The sequence below is a fragment of the Tachypleus tridentatus genome, chromosome 10 (assembly GCF_004210375.1).
Source record: "Tachypleus tridentatus isolate NWPU-2018 chromosome 10, ASM421037v1, whole genome shotgun sequence".
Taxonomy (NCBI): Eukaryota; Metazoa; Arthropoda; class Merostomata; order Xiphosura; family Limulidae; genus Tachypleus; species Tachypleus tridentatus.
The window spans coordinates 9,750,029-9,768,819 of record NC_134834.1 but is presented as its reverse complement, the minus strand read 5'-3'; the positions used below and the strand labels follow the sequence as shown (position 1 = coordinate 9,768,819).

General features: G+C 32.5%; 1 protein-coding gene across 1 annotated transcript in view; it reads right to left on the bottom strand.

Annotated features, from left to right (window-relative positions):
• Window positions 1-12,079: 12,079 nt before the first annotated feature.
• Window positions 12,080-18,791, bottom strand: part of LOC143227943 (voltage-dependent calcium channel type A subunit alpha-1-like) — a 125,160-nt gene continuing 118,448 nt past the window's right edge. Inside the window, exons 41-42 of the mRNA XM_076459295.1 lie at window positions 15,939-16,056; window positions 12,080-12,355 (exon numbers count right to left, since the gene is read on the bottom strand). Of these exons, the coding sequence (XP_076315410.1) occupies window positions 12,080-12,355; window positions 15,939-16,056 (394 nt within the window). The remainder of the gene's footprint in view (window positions 12,356-15,938; window positions 16,057-18,791) is intronic.

The window sequence follows — 18,791 nt, the reverse complement described above, 5'->3', positions numbered from 1 at the left end:
CTGAATATTGTGTGTAAGTCTTGTCTATTATATAGGAAACTGTTTCCAAAGGTGTTTTTGTACTGAATATTGTGTGTAAGTCTTGTTCATTATATAGGAAACTGTTTCCAAAGGTGTTTTTTTGTACTGAATATTGTGTGTAAGTCTTGTCTATTATATAGGAAACTGTTTCCAAAGGTGTCTTTTGTACTGAATATTGTGTGTAAGTCTTGTCTATTATATAGGAAACTGTTTCAAAGGTGTTTTGTACTGAATATTGTGTGTAAGTCTTGTCTATTATATAGGAAACTGTTTCCAAAGGTGTCTTTTGTACTGAATATTGTGTGTAAGTCTTGTCTATTATATAGGAAACTGTTTCCAAAGGTGTTTTGTACTGAATATTGTGTGTAAGTCTTGTCTATTATATAGGAAACTGTTTCCAAAGGTGTCTTTTGTACTGAATATTGTGTGTAAGTCTTGTCTATTATATAGGAAACTGTTTCCAAAGGTGTCTTTTGTACTGAATATTGTGTGTAAGTCTTGTCTATTATATAGGAAACTGTTTCCAAAGGTGTCTTTTGTACTGAATATTGTGTGTAAGCCTTGTCTATTATATAGGAAACTGTTTCCAAAGGTGTTTTTGTACTGAATATTTGTGTAACTTGATTATATAGGAAACTGTTTCAAAGGTGTTTTGTACTGAATATTGTGTCTTGTCTATTATATAGGAAACTGTCTTTTTCAAAGGTGTCTTTTGTACTGAATATTGTGTGTAAGTCTTGTCTATTATATAGGAAACTGTTTCCAAAGGTGTTTTTTGTGTGTTCAAATACTGAATATTGTGTGTAAGTCTTGTCTATTATATAGGAAACTGTTTCCAAAGGTGTTTTGTACTAGTCTTGTCTATTATAGGAAACTGTTTCCAAAGGTGTTTTTGTACTGAATATTGTTGTGTAAGTCTTGTCTATTATATAGGAAACTGTTTCCAAAGGTGTCTTTGTACTGAATATTGTGTGTAAGTCTTGTCTATTATATAGGAAACTGTTTCCAAAGGTGTCTTTTGTACTGAATATTGTGTGTAAGTCTTGTCTATTATATAGGAAACTGTTTCCAAAGGTGTCTTTTTGTACTGAATATTGTGTGTAAGTCTTGTCTATTATATAGGAAACTGTTTCCAAAGGTGTTTTTGTACTGAATATTGTGTGTAAGTCTTGTCTATTATATAGGAAACTGTTTCCAAAGGTGTTTTGTACTGAATATTGTGTGTAAGTCTTGTCTATTATATAGGAAACTGTTTCCAAAGGTGTTTTTGTACTGAATATTGTGTGTAAGCCTTGTCTATTATATAGGAAACTGTTTCCAAAGGTGTCTTTTGTACTGAATATTGTGTGTAAGTCTTGTCTATTATATAGGAAACTGTTTCCAAAGGTGTCTTTTGTACTGAATATTGTGTGTAAGTCTTGTCTATTATATAGGAAACTGTTTCCAAAGGTGTCTTTTGTACTGAATATTGTGTGTAAGTCCTTGTCTATTATATAGGAAACTGTTTCCAAAGGTGTCTTTTGTACTGAATATTGTGTGTAAGTCTTGTCTATTATATAGGAAACTGTTTCAAAGGTGTTTTTTGTACTGAATATTGTGTGTAAGCCTTGTCTATTATATAGGAAACTGTTTACTGAAATTGTGTGTAAGTCTTGTCTTTATGTACTGTAAGTCTTTGTCTATTATATAGGAAAAGGTGTCTTTTGTACTGTATTGTGTGTAAGTCTTGTCTGTTATATAGGAAACTGCTTCAAAGGTGTTTTTTGTACTGAATATTGTGTGTAAGTCCTTGTCTATTATATAGGAAACTGTTTCCAAAGGTGTCAAAGGTTTTTGTACTGAATATTGTGTGTAAGTCTTGTCTATTATATAGGAAACTGTTTCCAAAGGTGTTTTTTGTACTGAATATTGTGTGTAAGTCTTGTCTATTATATAGGAAACTGTTTCCAAAGGTGTCTTTTGTACTGAATATTGTGTGTAAGTCTTGTCTTTTATATAGGAAACTGTTTCCAAAGGTGTCAAAGGTGTTTTTTGTACTGAATATTGTGTGTAAGTCTTGTCTATTATATAGGAAACTGTTTCCAAAGGTGTTTTTTGTACTGAATATTTGTGTAAGTCTTGTCTATTATATAGGAAACTGTTTCGAAAGGTGTTTTTTGTACTGAATATTGTGTGTAAGTCTTGTCTATTATATAGGAAACTGTTTCCAAAGGTGTCTTTTGTACTGAATATTGTGTGTAAGTCTTGTCTATTATATAGGAAACTGTTTTCAAAGGTGTCTTTTGTACTGAATATTGTGTGTAAGTCTTGTCTATTATATAGGAAACTGTTTCCAAAGGTGTCTTTTGTACTGAATATTGTGTGTAAGTCTTGTCTATTATATAGGAAACTGTTTCCAAAGGTGTTTTTGTACTGAATATTGTGTGTAAGTCTTGTCTATTATATAGGAAACTGTTTCCAAAGGTGTCTTTTGTACTGAATATTGTGTGTAAGTCTTGTCTATTATATAGGAAACTGTTTCAAAGGTGTCTTTTGTACTGAATATTGTGTGTAAGTCTTGTCTATTATATAGGAAACTGTTTCAAAGGTGTTTTTTGTACTGAATATTGTGTGTAAGTCTTGTCTATTATATAGGAAACTGTTTCCAAAGGTGAATTTTTGTACTGAATACTGTTTCCAAAGGTGTGTGTAAGTCTTGTCTATTATATAGGAAACTGTTTCCAAAGGTGTCTTTTGTACTGAATATTGTGTGTAAGTCTTGTCTATTATATAGGAAACTGTTTCAAAGGTGTGTTTTTGTACTGAATATTGTGTGTAAGTCTTGTCTATTATATAGGAAACTGTTTCCAAAGGTGTCTTTTGTACTGAATATTGTGTGTAAGTCTTGTCTATTATATAGGAAACTGTTTCCAAAGGTGTTTTGTGTACTGAATATTGTACAAGTCTTGTCATTATATAGGAAACTGTGTAAGTCTTGTCTATTATATGTGGAAACTGTTTCCAAGGGTGTTTTGTACTGAATATTGTGTGTAAGTCTTGTCTATTATATAGGAAACTGTTTCCAAAGGTGTCTTTTGTACTGAATATTGTGTGTAAGTCTGTCTGTCTATTATATAGGAAACTGTTTCCAAAGGTGTTTTTTGTACTGAATATTGTGTGTAAGTCTTGTCTATTATATAGGAAACTGTTTCCAAAGGTGTCTTTTGTACTGAATATTGTGTGTAAGTCTTGTCTATTATATAGGAAACTGTTTCCAAAGGTGTTTTGTACTGAATATGTGTAAGTCTTGTCTATTATATAGGAAACTGTTTCCAAAGGTGTCTTTGTACTGAATATTGTGTGTAAGCCTTGTCTATTATATAGGAAACTGTTTCCAAAGGTGTCTTTTGTACTGAATATTGTGTGTAAGTCTTGTCTATTATATAGGAAACTGTTTCCAAAGGTGTTTTTTGTACTGAATATTGTGTGTAAGTCTTGTCTATTATATAGGAAACTGTTTCCAAAGGTGTCTTTTTTGTACTGAATATTGTGTGTAAGTCTTGTCTATTATATAGGAAACTGTTTCCAAAGGTGTTTTTGTACTGAATATTGTGTGTAAGCCTTGTCTATTATATAGGAAACTGTTTCCAAAGGTGTCTTTTGTACTGAATATTGTGTGTAAGTCTTGTCTATTATATAGGAAACTGTTTCCAAAGGTGTTTTTGTACTGAATATTGTGTGTAAGTCTTGTCTATTATATAGGAAACTGTTTCCAAAGGTGTCTTTTGTACTGAATATTGTGTGTAAGTCTTGTCTATTATATAGGAAACTGTTTCCAAAGGTGTCTTTTTGTACTGAATATTGTGTGTAAGTCTTGTCTATTATATAGGAAACTGTTTCCAAAGGTGTCTTTTGTACTGAATATTGTGTGTAAGTCTTGTCTATTATATAGGAAACTGTTTCCAAAGGTGTCTTTTTGTACTGAATATTGTGTGTAAGTCTTGTCTATTATATAGGAAACTGTCCAAAGGTTTTGTACTGAATAGTGTGTAAGTCTTGTGTACTGAATCCAAAGGTGTGTAAGTCTTGTCTAAGTCTTGTCTATTATATAGGAAACTGTTTCCAAAGGTGTCTTTTGTACTGAATATTGTGTGTAAGTCTTGTCTATTATATAGGAAACTGTTTCCAAAGGTGTCTTTGTACTGAATATTGTGTGTAAGTCTTGTCTATTATATAGGAAACTGTTTCCAAAGGTGTCTTTTGTACTGAATATTGTGTGTAAGTCTTGTCTATTATATAGGAAACTGTTTCCAAAGGTGTTTTGTACTGAATATTGTGTGTAAGTCTTGTCATTATATAGGAAACTGTTTCCAAAGGTGTTTTTTGTACTGAATATTGTGTGTCTTGTCTATTATATAGGAAACTGTTTCAAAGGTGTTTTGTACTGAATATTGTGTGTAAGTCTTGTCTATTATATAGGAAACTGTTTCCAAAGGTGTTTTTGTACTGAATATTGTGTGTAAGTCTTGTCTATTATATAGGAAACTGTTTCCAAAGGTGTGTACTGAATATTTTGTACTTATATAGGAAACTGTTTCCAAAGGTGTCTTTTGTACTGAATATTGTGTGTAAGTCTTGTCTATTATATAGGAAACTGTTTCCAAAGGTGTCTTTTGGTACTGAATATTGTGTGTAAGTCTTGTCTATTATATAGGAAACTGTTTCCAAAGGTGTTTTTGTACTGAATATTGTGTGTAAGTCTTGTCTATTATATAGGAAACTGTTTCCAAAGGTGTCTTTTGTACTGAATATTGTGTGTAAGTCTTGTCTATTATATAGGAAACAGTTTCGAAAGGTGTTTTTGTACTGAATATTGTGTGTAAGCCTTGTCTATTATATAGGAAACTGTTTCCAAAGGTGTCTTTTGGTACTGAATATTGTGTGTAAGTCTTGTCTATTATATAGGAAACTGTTTCCAAAGGTGTCTTTTGTACTGAATATTGTGTGTAAGCCTTGTCTATTATATAGGAAACTGTTTCCAAAGGTGGTTTTGTACTGAATATTGTGTGTAAGTCTTGTCTATTATATAGGAAACTGTTTCCAAAGGTGTCTGAATATTTTTGTGTCTGAATATTGTGTGTAAGTCTTGTCTATTATATAGGAAACTGTTTCCAAAGGTGTTTTGTACTGAATATTGTGTGTAAGTCTTGTCTATTATATAGGAAACTGTTTCCAAAGGTGTCTTTTGTACTGAATATTGTGTGTAAGTCTTGTCTATTATATAGGAAACTGTTTCCAAAGGTGTCTTTTGTACTGAATATTGTGTGTAAGTCTTGTCTATTATATAGGAAACTGTTTCTGAATATTGTGTGTAAGTCTTGTCTATTATATAGGAAACTGTCCAAAGGTTTTGTACTGAATATTGTGTGTAAGTCTTGTCTATTATATAGGAAACTGTTTCCAAAGGTGTCTTTTTGTACTGAATATTGTGTGTAAGTCTTGTCTATTATATAGGAAACTGTTTCCAAAGTGTGTCTTTTGTTGTCTGAATATTGTGTGTAAGTCTTGTCTATCATATAGGAAACTGTTTCCAAAGGTGTCTTTTGTACTGAATATTGTGTGTAAGCCTTGTCTATTATATAGGAAACTGTTTCCAAAGGTGTCTTTTGTACTGAATATTGTGTGTAAGTCTTGTCTATCTGAATATATAGGAAACTGTTTCCAAAGGTGTCTTTTGTACTGAATATTGTGTGTAAGCCTTGTCTATTATATAGGAAACTGTTTCCAAAGGTGTCTTTTGTACTGAATATTGTGTGTAAGTCTTGTCTATTATATAGGAAACTGTTTCCAAAGGTGTCTTTTGTACTGAATATTGTGTGTAAGCCTTGTCTGTTATATAGGAAACTGTTTCCAAAGGTGTCTTTTGTACTGAATATTGTGTGTAAGTCTTGTCTATCATATAGGAAACTGTTTCCAAAGGTGTCTTTTGTACTGAATATTGTGTGTAAGCCTTGTCTATTATATAGGAAACTGTTTCCAAAGGTGTCTTTTGTACTGAATATTGTGTGTAAGTCTTGTCTATTATATAGGAAACTGTTTCCAAAGGTGTCTTTTGTACTGAATATTGTGTGTAAGTCTTGTCTATTATATAGGAAACTGTTTCCAAAGGTGTTTTTTGTACTGAATATTGTTTGTAAGCCTTGTCTATTATATAGGAAACTGTTTCCAAAGGTGGTTTTTGTACTTAATATTGTGTAAGTCTTGTCTATCATATAGGAAACTGTTTCCAAAGGTGTCTTTTGTTCTGAATATTGTGTGTAAGTCTTGTCTATCATATAGGAAACTGTTTCCAAAGGTGTCTTTTGTACTGAATATTGTGTGTAAGCCTTGTCTATTATATAGGAAACTGTTTCCAAAGGTGGTTTTGGTACTTAATATTGTGTAAGTCTTGTCTATCATATAGGAAACTGTTTCCAAAGGTGTTTTTTGTACTGAATATTGTGTGTAAGTCTTGTCTATTATATAGGAAACTGTTTCCAAAGGTGTCTTTTGTACTGAATATTGTGTGTAAGTCTTGTCTATTATATAGGAAACTGTTTTCAAAGGTGTCTTTTGTACTGAATATTGTGTGTAAGTCTTGTCTATTATATAGGAAACTGTTTCCAAAGGTGTCTTTTTGTACTGAATATTGTGTGTAAGTCTTGTCTATTATATAGGAAACTGTTTCCAAAGGTGTCTTTTGTACTGAATATTGTGTGTAAGTCTTGTCTATTATATAGGAAACTGTTTCCAAAGGTGTCTTTTGTACTGAATATTGTGTGTAAGTCTTGTCTATTATATAGGAAACTGTTTCCAAAGGTGTCTTTTGTACTGAATATTGTGTGTAAGCCTTGTCTATTATATAGGAAACTGTTTCCAAAGGTGTGTTTGTTTGTACTGAATATTCCAAAGGTGTCTTGTGTAAGTGTGTTGTCTATTATATAGGAAACTGTTTCCAAAGGTGTTTTTGTACTGAATATTGTGTGTAAGCCTTGTCTATTATATAGGAAACTGTTTCCAAAGGTGTCTTTTGTACTGAATATTGTGTGTAAGTCTTGTCTATTATATAGGAAACTGTTTCCAAAGGTGTCTTTTGTACTGAATATTGTGTGTAAGTCTTGTCTATTATATAGGAAACTGTTTCCAAAGGTGTCTTTTGTACTGAATATTGTGTGTAAGTCTTGTCTATTATATAGGAAACTGTTTCCAAAGGTGTCTTTTGTACTGAATATTGTGTGTAAGTCTTGTCTATTATATAGGAAACTGTTTTCAAAGGTGTCTTTTGTACTGAATATTGTGTGTAAGTCTTGTCTATTATATAGGAAACTGTTTCCAAAGGTGTTTTTGTACTGAATATTGTGTGTAAGTCTTGTCTATTATATAGGAAACTGTTTCCAAAGGTGTCTTTTGTACTGAATATTGTGTGTAAGTCTTGTCTATTATATAGGAAACTGTTTCCAAAGGTGTCTTTTGTACTGAATATTGTGTGTAAGTCTTGTCTATTATATAGGAAACTGTTTCCAAAGGTGTTTTGTACTGAATATTGTGTGTAAGTCTTGTCTATTATATAGGAAACTGTTTCCAAAGGTGTTTTTGTACTGAATATTGTGTGTAAGTCTTGTCTATTATATAGGAAACTGTTTCCAAAGGTGTCTTTTGTACTGAATATTGTGTGTACGTCTTGTCTATTATATAGGAAACTGTTTCAAAGGTGTCCTTTGTACTGAATATTGTGTGTAAGCCTTGTCTGTTATATAGGAAACTGTTTCAAAGGTGTCTTTTGTACTGAATATTGTGTGTAAGTCTTGTCTATTATATAGGAAACTGTTTCCAAAGGTGGTTTTGGTACTTAATATTGTGTAAGTCTTGTCTATCATATAGAAAACTGTTTCCAAAGGTGTCTTTTGTACTGAATATTGTGTGTAAGCCTTGTCTATTATATAGGAAACTGTTTCCAAAGGTGGTTTTGGTACTTAATATTGTGTAAGTCTTGTCTATCATATAGAAAACTGTTTCCAAAGGTGTCTTTTGTTCTGAATATTGTGTGTACGTCTTGTCTATTATATAGGAAACTGTTTCCAAAGGTGGTTTTGGTTCTTAATATTGTGTGTAAGTCTTGTCTATCATATAGGAAACTGTTTCCAAAGGTGTCTTTTGTACTGAATATTGTGTGTAAGTCTTGTCTATTATATAGGAAACTGTTTCCAAAGGTGTCTTTTGTACTGAATATTGTGTGTAAGTCTTGTCTATTATATAGGAAACTGTTTCCAAAGGTGGTTTTGGTACTGAATATTGTGTGTAAGTCTTGTCTATCATATAGGAAACTGTTTCCAAAGGTGTCTTTTTGTACTGAATATTGTGTGTAAGCCTTGTCTATTATATAGGAAACTGTTTCCAAAGGTGGTTTTGGTACTGAATATTGTGTAAGTCTTGTCTATTATATAGGAAACTGTTTCCAAAGGTGTCTTTTGTACTGAATATTGTGTGTAAGTCTTGTCTATTATATAGGAAACTGTTTCCAAAGGTGTTTTGGTACTGAATATTGTGTAAGTCTTGTCTATTATATAGGAAACTGTTTCCAAAGGTGTGTCTTTGTACTGAATATTGTGTGAAAGTCTTGTCTATCATATAGGAAACTGTTTCCAAAGGTGTCTTTTGTACTGAATATTGTGTGTAAGCCTTGTCTATTATATAGGAAACTGTTTCCAAAGGTGGTTTTGGTACTTAATATTGTGTAAGTCTTGTCTATCATATAGAAAACTGTTTCCAAAGGTGTCTTTTGTACTGAATATTGTGTGTAAGTCTTGTCTATTATATAGGAAACTGTTTCCAAAGGTGTCTTTTGTACTGAATATTGTGTGTAAGTCTTGTCTATCATATAGGAAACTGTTTCCAAAGGTGTCTTTTGTACTGAATATTGTGTGTAAGCCTTGTCTGTTATATAGGAAACTGTTTCCAAAGGTGTCTTTTGTACTGAATATTGTGTGTAAGTCTTGTCTATCATATAGGAAACTGTTTCCAAAGGTGTCTTTTGTACTGAATATTGTGTGTAAGTCTTGTCTGTTATATAGGAAACTGTTTCCAAAGGTGTCTTTTGTACTGAATATTGTGTGTAAGTCTTGTCTATCATATAGGAAACTGTTTCCAAAGGTGTCTTTTGTACTGAATATTGTGTGTAAGTCTTGTCTGTTATATAGGAAACTGTTTCCAAAGGTGTCTTTTGTACTGAATATTGTGTGTAAGCCTTGTCTGTTATATAGGAAACTGTTTCCAAAGGTGTCTTTTGTACTGAATATTGTGTGTAACTCTTGTCTATTATATAGGAAACTGTTTCCAAAGGTGTCTTTTGTACTGAATATTGTGTGTAAGTCTTGTCTATTATATAGGAAACTGTTTCCAAAGGTGTTTTTTGTACTGAATATTGTGTGTAAGCCTTGTCTATTATATAGGAAACTGTTTCCAAAGGTGGTTTTGGTACTTAATATTGTGTAAGTCTTGTCTATCATATAGGAAACTGTTTCCAAAGGTGTCTTTTGTACTGAATATTGTGTGTAAGTCTTGTCTATTATATAGGAAACTGTTTCCAAAGGTGTCTTTTGTACTGAATATTGTGTGTAAGCCTTGTCTATTATATAGGAAACTGTTTCCAAAGGTGGTTTTGGTACTTAATATTGTGTAAGTCTTGTCTATCATATAGGAAACTGTTTCCAAAGGTGTCTTTTGTTCTGAATATTATGTGTAAGTCTTGTCTGTTATATAGGAAACTGTTTTCAAAGGTGTCTTTTGTACTGAATATTGTGTGTAAGTCTTGTCTCTTATATAGGAAACTGTTTCCAAAGGTGTCTTTTGTACTGAATATTGTGTGTAAGCCTTGTCTATTATATAGGAAACTGTTTCCAAAGGTGTCTTTTGTACTGAATATTGTGTGTAAGTCTTGTCTATTATATAGGAAACTGTTTCCAAAGGTGTCATTTGTACTGAATATTGTGTGTAAGCCTTGTCTATTATATAGGAAACTGTTTCCAAAGGTGTCTTTGTACTGAATATTGTGTGTAAGCCTTGTCTATTATATAGGAAACTGTTTCCAAAGGTGTCTGTTGTATTGAATATTGTGTGTAAGTCTTGTCTATTATATAGGAAACTGTTTCCAAAGGTGTCTTTTGTACTGAATATTGTGTGTAAGTCTTGTCTATTATATAGGAAACTGTTTTCAAAGGTGTCTTTTGTACTGAATATTGTGTGTAAGCCTTGTCTATTATATAGGAAACTGTTTCCAAAGGTGTTTTTGTACTGAATATTGTGTGTAAGTCTTGTCTATTATATAGGAAACTGTTTCCAAAGGTGTCTTTTGTACTGAATATTGTGTGTAAGTCTTGTCTATTATATAGGAAACTGTTTCCAAAGGTGTCTTTTGTACTGAATATTGTGTGTAAGTCTTGTCTATTATATAGGAAACTGTTTCCAAAGGTGTTTTTGTACTGAATATTGTGTGTAAGTCTTGTCTATTATATAGGAAACTGTTTCCAAAGGTGTCTTTTGTACTGAATATTGTGTGTAAGTCTTGTCTATTATATAGGAAACTGTTTCAAAGGTGTTTTGTACTGAATATTGTGTGTAAGTCTTGTCTATTATATAGGAAACTGTTTCCAAAGGTGTCTTTTTGTACTGAATATTGTGTGTAAGCCTTGTCTATTATATAGGAAACTGTTTCAAAGGTGTCTTTTGTACTGAATATTGTGTGTAAGTCTTGTCTATTATATAGGAAACTGTTTCCAAAGGTGTCTTTTGTACTGAATATTGTGTGTAAGCCTTGTCTATTATATAGGAAACTGTTTCCAAAGGTGTCTTTTGTACTGAATATTGTGTGTAAGCCTTGTCTTCATTATATAGGAAACTGTTTCCAAAGGTGTCTTTTTGTACTGAATATTGTGTGTAAGTCTTGTCTATTATATAGGAAACTGTTTCCAAAGGTGTCTTTTGTACTGAATATTGTGTGTAAGTCTTGTCTATTATATAGGAAACTGTTTCCAAAGGTGTTTTGTACTGAATATTGTGTGTAAGTCTTGTCTATTATATAGGAAACTGTTTCCAAAGGTGTCTGTTGTATTGAATATTGTGTGTAAGTCTTGTCTATTATATAGGAAACTGTTTCCAAAGGTGTCTTTTGTACTGAATATTGTGTGTAAGTCTTGTCTATTATATAGGAAACTGTTTCAAAGGTGTCTTTTGTACTGAATATTGTGTGTAAGCCTTGTCTATTATATAGGAAACTGTTTCCAAAGGTGTCTTTTGTACTGAATATTGTGTGTAACTCTTGTCTATTATATAGGAAACTGTTTCCAAAGGTGTCTTTTGTACTGAATATTGTGTGTAAGTCTTGTCTATTATATAGGAAACTGTTTCCAAAGGTGTTTTTTGTACTGAATATTGTGTGTAAGTCTTGTCTATTATATAGGAAACTGTTTCCAAAGGTGTTTTTGTACTGAATATTGTGTGTAAGCCTTGTCTATTATATAGGAAACTGTTTCCAAAGGTGTCTTTTGTACTGAATATTGTGTGTAAGTCTTGTCTATTATATAGGAAACTGTTTCCAAAGGTGTCTTTTGTACTGAATATTATGTGTAAGCCTTGTCTATTATATAGGAAACTGTTTCAAAGGTGTCTTTTGTACTGAATATTGTGTGTAAGTCTTGTCTATTATATAGGAAACTGTTTCCAAAGGTGTCTTTTGTACTGAATATTGTGTGTAAGCCTTGTCTATTATATAGGAAACTGTTTCCAAAGGTGTCTTTTGTATTGAATATTGTGTGTAAGTCTTGTCTATTATATAGGAAACTGTTTCCAAAGGTGTCTTTTGTACTGAATATTGTGTGTAAGTCTTGTCTATCATATAGGAAACTGTTTCCAAAGGTGTCTTTTGTTCTGAATATTATGTGTAAGCCTTGTCTATTATATAGGAAACTGTTTCCAAAGGTGTGTGTTTTTGTTAAACTACTTTACAAAACAAACAATAACAACTATCTTGAGAAATGTTTCGTGATTAGCAACATGTAACGTGTCCATCATTGGACATCAGAAGGTCAGTTATAAAATATAGTTCACCTTTCACTTTACTACTGTCCTCATATTTTATCTTGTTCACCAGGTCAGTAACAGCATCAGAAAATCCAATGTCGTGGTCACCCAGCCGTGGAGAAGTGGATCTTCTAATGGGGGTTGGTGACCGTCGTCGTTGAGGTGCTGGTGACCCCCTCCTCGATCTAGACGGAGATGGTGACCGAGCGTGACGATACGGACGAAGATAAGTTCCTCTTTCCTTCTCGTCAGACAGAGAAGCGTGGATATAATTTATTATAAGTCAATACTTTATTAGGTATTTTCCGTTATGTTGGAAGTCATTGACTGAAATCGTTTGGTTATACAACTACAATTATAAAACACCGAACAAGAATTTTACAAAATATACACGAAAACATTTAATTACTGATACGTCGTTTTTGGTAGTTGTTATCAGTGTCAGTGAGTGAATATAGTTTTTCATATATTAAACACAAGAGTTGGCCAGTTTAATGGCTTAAATAACTACATACATAACGTACCTTGTGAGTAGGCCTGCAGTTCACTTTTTAAATTGTTAAAAACTAATATTAACTTTACTCTAATTGTTAAAAAGTGATATTAAGTTTATTAATTAAAAAGTGCGATCATGTCCGGATGTACAACTATAAAAAATCAGGGTTCGATTCCCCTCGGTGGACTCAGCAGATAGTCCGATGTGGTCTTGCTACAAAAAACAACACGTAATCATGTTTGTAGGGAAAATATTTTCCTTAGAAGTAGGCACGAAGTTCGCTGTACACCAGAGTGTAATAGGGCTAAATAAAACGGCCGTACTTAACATATTTATAAAAATAACATTATGGTACCACTGTGATTTTTCTAGGTTCGGTTCGCCATTGCACTTGTTGGAGTAACAATTAACATTTAAACTACAACAACGATTGATATCCCACAACCCAAAAAGTCTAAAAACTGGATTTCGATACCTGTGGTACAGCTTTGTAGTTTGGGCGTTCTGTTCGGTGTCTTCAGGATGTATTTTCCAGATCTTTCTACAGCTATTTATTATTTATTGAGTTCGAAAATAAACAACAACAGACCGACAGAATAATTTGTTTTTTTTTGTTATTTCTCTCTTGTCTGAACACCTGTCTGAATACCGTTCTGGACACCTGCCTGCTTTTAACCATTCTTTTATTTTTAATTTCGCACAAAGCTACTCGAGAGCTATCTGTGCTAGTCGTCCCTAATTTAGCAAGTGTAAGACTAGAGGGAAGGCAGCTAGTCATCACCACCCACCGCCAACTCTTGGACTACTCTTTTACCAACGAATAGTGGGATTGACCGACACATTATAACGCCCCCACGGCTGAAAGGTTGAGAATGTTTGGTGTGATGGGGATTCGAATCCGCAACTCTCAGATTACGAGTCGAACGCTTTAACCCACCTGGCCATGCCGGGTAACCCTATTTGAATGATGTATGCTAAGCCTCGAAGTAGGTACAATATATCTTGGATAAGTACACAGAAGACGTAATGGACCATATTGGACTATAAGTAAAATTTTAGTTATAAATATAACAATTCTGGACTTGTAATACTTATCAAAATATTTTACTTCAATTAACTTTGCTTTGTATATAAAAATTTGGATTTTCGGATATAGCTCAAGAAATTGTTATCCATGTGTCTCGTATCACAAGGTGTTGCAAAAAGGTGGTTGAATTAGTTGGGATATTTGTAGAGGAACTTGGATCTTATAAGTTGGATTTTAAGTCAATTAGCAATCGGATGCATGCGACGCCATTTCAATTTAATACCGCAAACGACGGCTCAAACTGAGCGGGAAATGTCGGTATTAAAATACACGAAGCTGACGTCAAACGAAAGTGACGTTAATTGGCGCGCGTAGAATGGGCACTTTTGCATCAGACGAACGTTTTGTGTGTTGTAGCTCAAAATATTGGAAGGTACGGACCTTGCCTTATTTGTAGCATTGCTTTTTAAAGTCGGCTTTACCGCGAAGCTTTGCTAGTATATACATCTATCTGTCTATCTTTCTCTGTATATAAACACAGAGATTCTTGTAATAACGAGATTAACACACATATATATAGGGAAAAATAACAACTTCAACGAAAATATTATGTTATTTATCCACTACTTTATATCACTAAGGTTTGTCAACAAACAAACTCCATATTTCTATGGTTACTCAACAGTTTAGTGTTCAGACAACACTTAGCTCTAACCCTATCTTTCTAAATTACGGTAGGAATAACCGCGCATACACTAACCTACAAAAATGAAGCTGGACTGTTGTGTCTACAGAATTTAGGGTTAACTGTTTTTGCAATTGGACTGTTGTGTTTACAGAAATTAGGGTTAACTGTTTTTGCAACTGGACTCTTGTGTCTACAGAATTTAGGGTTAACTGTTTTTGCAACTGGACTGTTGTGTCTACAGAATTTAGGGTTAACTGTTTTTGCAATTGGACTGTTGTGTTTACAGAATTTAGGGTTAACTGTTTTTGCAACTGGACTGTTGTGTCTACAGAATTTAGGGTTAACTGTTTTGCCACTGGACTGTTGTGTTAACTGTTTTGCAACTGGACTGTTGTGTCTACAGAATTTAGGGTTAACTGTTTTGCCACTGGACTGTTGTGTTTACAGAATTTAGGGTTAACTGTTTTTGCAACTGGACTGTTGTGTCTACAGAATTTAGGGTTAACTGTTTTTGCGTATTTCTGGATCATTTTATTAAAACAAAAATAATTTACTTAAATTCAACAATCAGGCAAAAACTGGTTTCACGTAAAAATTACAAACAAACTAAACATCTTTTGGGAGTCGTCAGATAGATACCTTTTACTATAAAACTTTCTCTAAATTACTGAACATTAAAAACTCTTATCAGACGTTACTTAGTACGAAACAGATGTAATAAACTCATCTACGTCGCTTGAAAGATAACTTCCATTAATGTTTTTTTTTTTAAACAATTAATTGAACATTGAGATATTCGTATCTCATGACGGCTGGTATGGGTATTAAAAATTTTACTAATGAAGCAGAGAACAACGTTTTGACCTAAGAAGGTTCACATGAAGATAGCCTGATAAGGTCAAAACATTGTTCTCTGCTTCATTAGTAAAAGTTTTAATACTTAAAAAACATGAGATACATTTTTATTTCAAGTTGGTTTCTCTTCATCACGAATTGGAAAGTTCTATCAGACAACACTGGCAAGTTGGATAGTGTATTTTAGTTTAGTATAGGAGAGCAGAAGTTAACACTACGAGCAGTTTAATTAGTCGTATTAAAAAGCGATATTCTGTAGAGTAATAAATAATACTCCATTTGACATTATAACAATGACTAGGAACAAAACTAACTCGTACAACAACTATTTGTTTTCTACATGAAGCATGCAATTAGTAAAAATTTGGAATATCTTTCGTTCCAACAACAAAAGTCTCTCGCTGGTACAGCGGAAAGTCTACAGATTTACAACGCTGAAATCATGGGTTCGATTCTCCTCGGCGGACACAGCAGATAGCCTGATGTGTCGTTGCTACTAAAATAAACACACGCACACACAACAAATTTATGATAACACTTAAAATGTGGTAGTTGGTAGCAAAATCAATTTCACTTTAAATAAATAATTTCATATATATTTGACTCAAAGTTAATTTGTATCTTAAAAACAAATCAACAGAGGGCTAACGTGTTCGGAGTAATATGAAAATGTTATGTAACGAAGCGCCTCTCCGAGGAAAGTGATAAAACTACGAACCCACTCACTCGAAACTGATTGACAGAAAACGGAAACCAACCTGAAATTCAGGTTCTTCGTTCTCCGCAGGGTGGCGCTTTCTTCGACTACTTCCACGACGAAGAAAACTGAAAGTGTTCTGCCAGGTTCTATCTGAGTTGTCGTTAACTTTGTCGATACTGAATGAATAAAGTGAAGTTAGATTTTACTTTATGTCTAGATACAACTAGAACTAACGAGACTTACGTCAAATATGGAAGTTTAAACTGTATTGAGGAATAAAACACAACTTATGTACAACTACTTAAGGAATGAATGTTTAAATTGTATTGAGGAATAAAACACAACTTATGTACAACTACTTAAGAAATGAATGTTGAAACACAACTTATGTACAACTACTTAAGGAATGAATGTTTAAACTGTATTGAGGGGTGAAACACAACTTCTGTACAACTACTTAAGAAATGAATGTTTAAACTGTATTGAGGAGTGAAACACAACTTCTGTACAACTACTTAAGGAATGAATGTTTAAATTGTATTGAGGAGTGAAACACAACTTATGTACAACTACTTAAGGAATGAATGTTTAAACTGTATTGAGGAGTGAAACACAACTTATGTACAACTACTTAAGAAATGAATGTTTAAACTGTATTGAGGAATGTTTAAACTGTGAAACACAACTTATGTACAACTACTTAAGAAATGAATGTTTAAACTGTATTGAGGAGTGAAACACAACTTATGTACAACTACTTAAGAAATGAATGTTTAAACTGTATTGAGGGGTGAAACACAACTTATGTACAACTACTTAAGGAATGAATGTTTAAACTGTATTGAGGAGTGAAACACAACTTATGTACAACTACTTAAGGAATGAATGTTTAAACTGTATTGAGGAGTGAAACACAACTTATGTACAACTACTTAAGAAATGAATGTTTAAACTGTATTGAGGGGTGAAACACAACTTATGTACAACTACTTGAGGAATGAATGTTTAAACTGTATTGAGGAATGAAACACAACTTATGTATAACTACTTAAGAAATGAATGTTGAAACACAACTTATGTACATCTACTTAAGGAATGAATGTTTAAACTGTATTGAGGAGTGAAACACAACTTATGTACAACTACTTAAGGAATGAATGTTTAAACTGTATTGTGGAGTGAAACACAACTTATGTACAACTACTTAAGGAATGAATGTTTAAACTGTATTGAGGAGTGAAACACAACTTATGTACAACTACTTAAGGAATGAATGTTTAAACTGTATTGAGGAGTGAAACACAACTTATGTACAACTACTTAAGAAATGAATGTTTAAACTGTATTGAGGAGTGAAACACAACTTATGTACAACTACTTAAGAAATGAATGTTTAAACTGTATTGAGGAGTGAAACACAACTTTGTACAACTACTTAAGAAATGAATGTTTAAACTGTATTGAGGGGTGAAACACAACTTATGTACAACTACTTAAGGAATGAATGTTTAAACTGTATTGAGGAGTGAAACACAACTTATGTACAACTACTTAAGAAATGAATGTTTAAACTGTATTGAGGAGTGAAACACAACTTATGTACAACTACTTGAGGAATGAATGTTTAAACTGTATTGAGGAATGAAACACAACTTATGTATAACTACTTAAGAAATGAATGTTGAAACACAACATATGTACAACTACTTAAGAAATGAATGTTTAAACTGTATTCAGGAATGAAACACAACTTCTGTACAACTACTTAAGGAATGAATGTTTAAACTGTATTGAGGAGTGAAACACAACTTCTGTACAACTACTTAAGGAATGAATGTTTAAACTGTATTGAGGAATGAAACACAACTTATGTACAACTACTTAAGAAATGAATGTTTAAACTGTATTGAGGAGTGAAACACAACTTATGTACAACTACTTAAGGAATGAATGTTTAAACTGTATTGTGGAGTGAAACACAACTTCTGTACAACTACTTAAGGAATGAATGTTTAAACTGTATTGAGGAGTGAAACACAACTTATGTACAACTACTTAAGGAATGAATGTTTAAACTGTATTGAGGAGTGAAACACAACTTATGTACAACTACTTAAGAAATGAATGTTTAAACTGTATTGAGGAGTGAAACACAACTTATGTACAACTACTTAAGAAATGAATGTTTAAACTGTATTGAGGAGTGAAACACAACTTTGTACAACTACTTAAGGAATGAATGTTTAAACTGTATTGAGGGGTGAAACACAACTTATGTACAACTACTTAAGGAATGAATGTTTAAACTGTATTGAGGAGTGAAACACAACTTATGTACAACTACTTAAGGAATGAATGTTTAAACTGTATTGAGGAGTGAAACACAACTTATGTACAACTACTTAAGAAATGAATGTTTAAACTGTATTGAGGGGTGAAACACAACTTATGTACAACTACTTAAGAAATGAATGTTTAAACTGTATTGAGGGGTGAAACACAACTTATGTACAACTACTTAAGGAATGAATGTTTAAACTGTATTGAGGAGTGAAACACAACTTATGTACAACTACTTAAGGAATGAATGTTTAAACTGTATTGAGGGGTGAAACACAACTTATGTACAACTACTTGAGGAATGAATGTTTAAACTGTATTGAGGAGTGAAACACAACTTATGTACAACTACTTAAAAAATGAATGTTTAAACTGTATTGAGGAGTGAAACACAACTTATGTACATCTGCTTAAGAAATGAATGTTTAAACTGTATTGAGGAGTGAAACACAACTTATGTACAACTACTTAAGAAATGAATGTTTAAACTGTATTGAGGAGTGAAACACAACTTATGTATAACTACTTAAGAAATGAATGTTGAAACACAACTTATATACAACTACTTAAG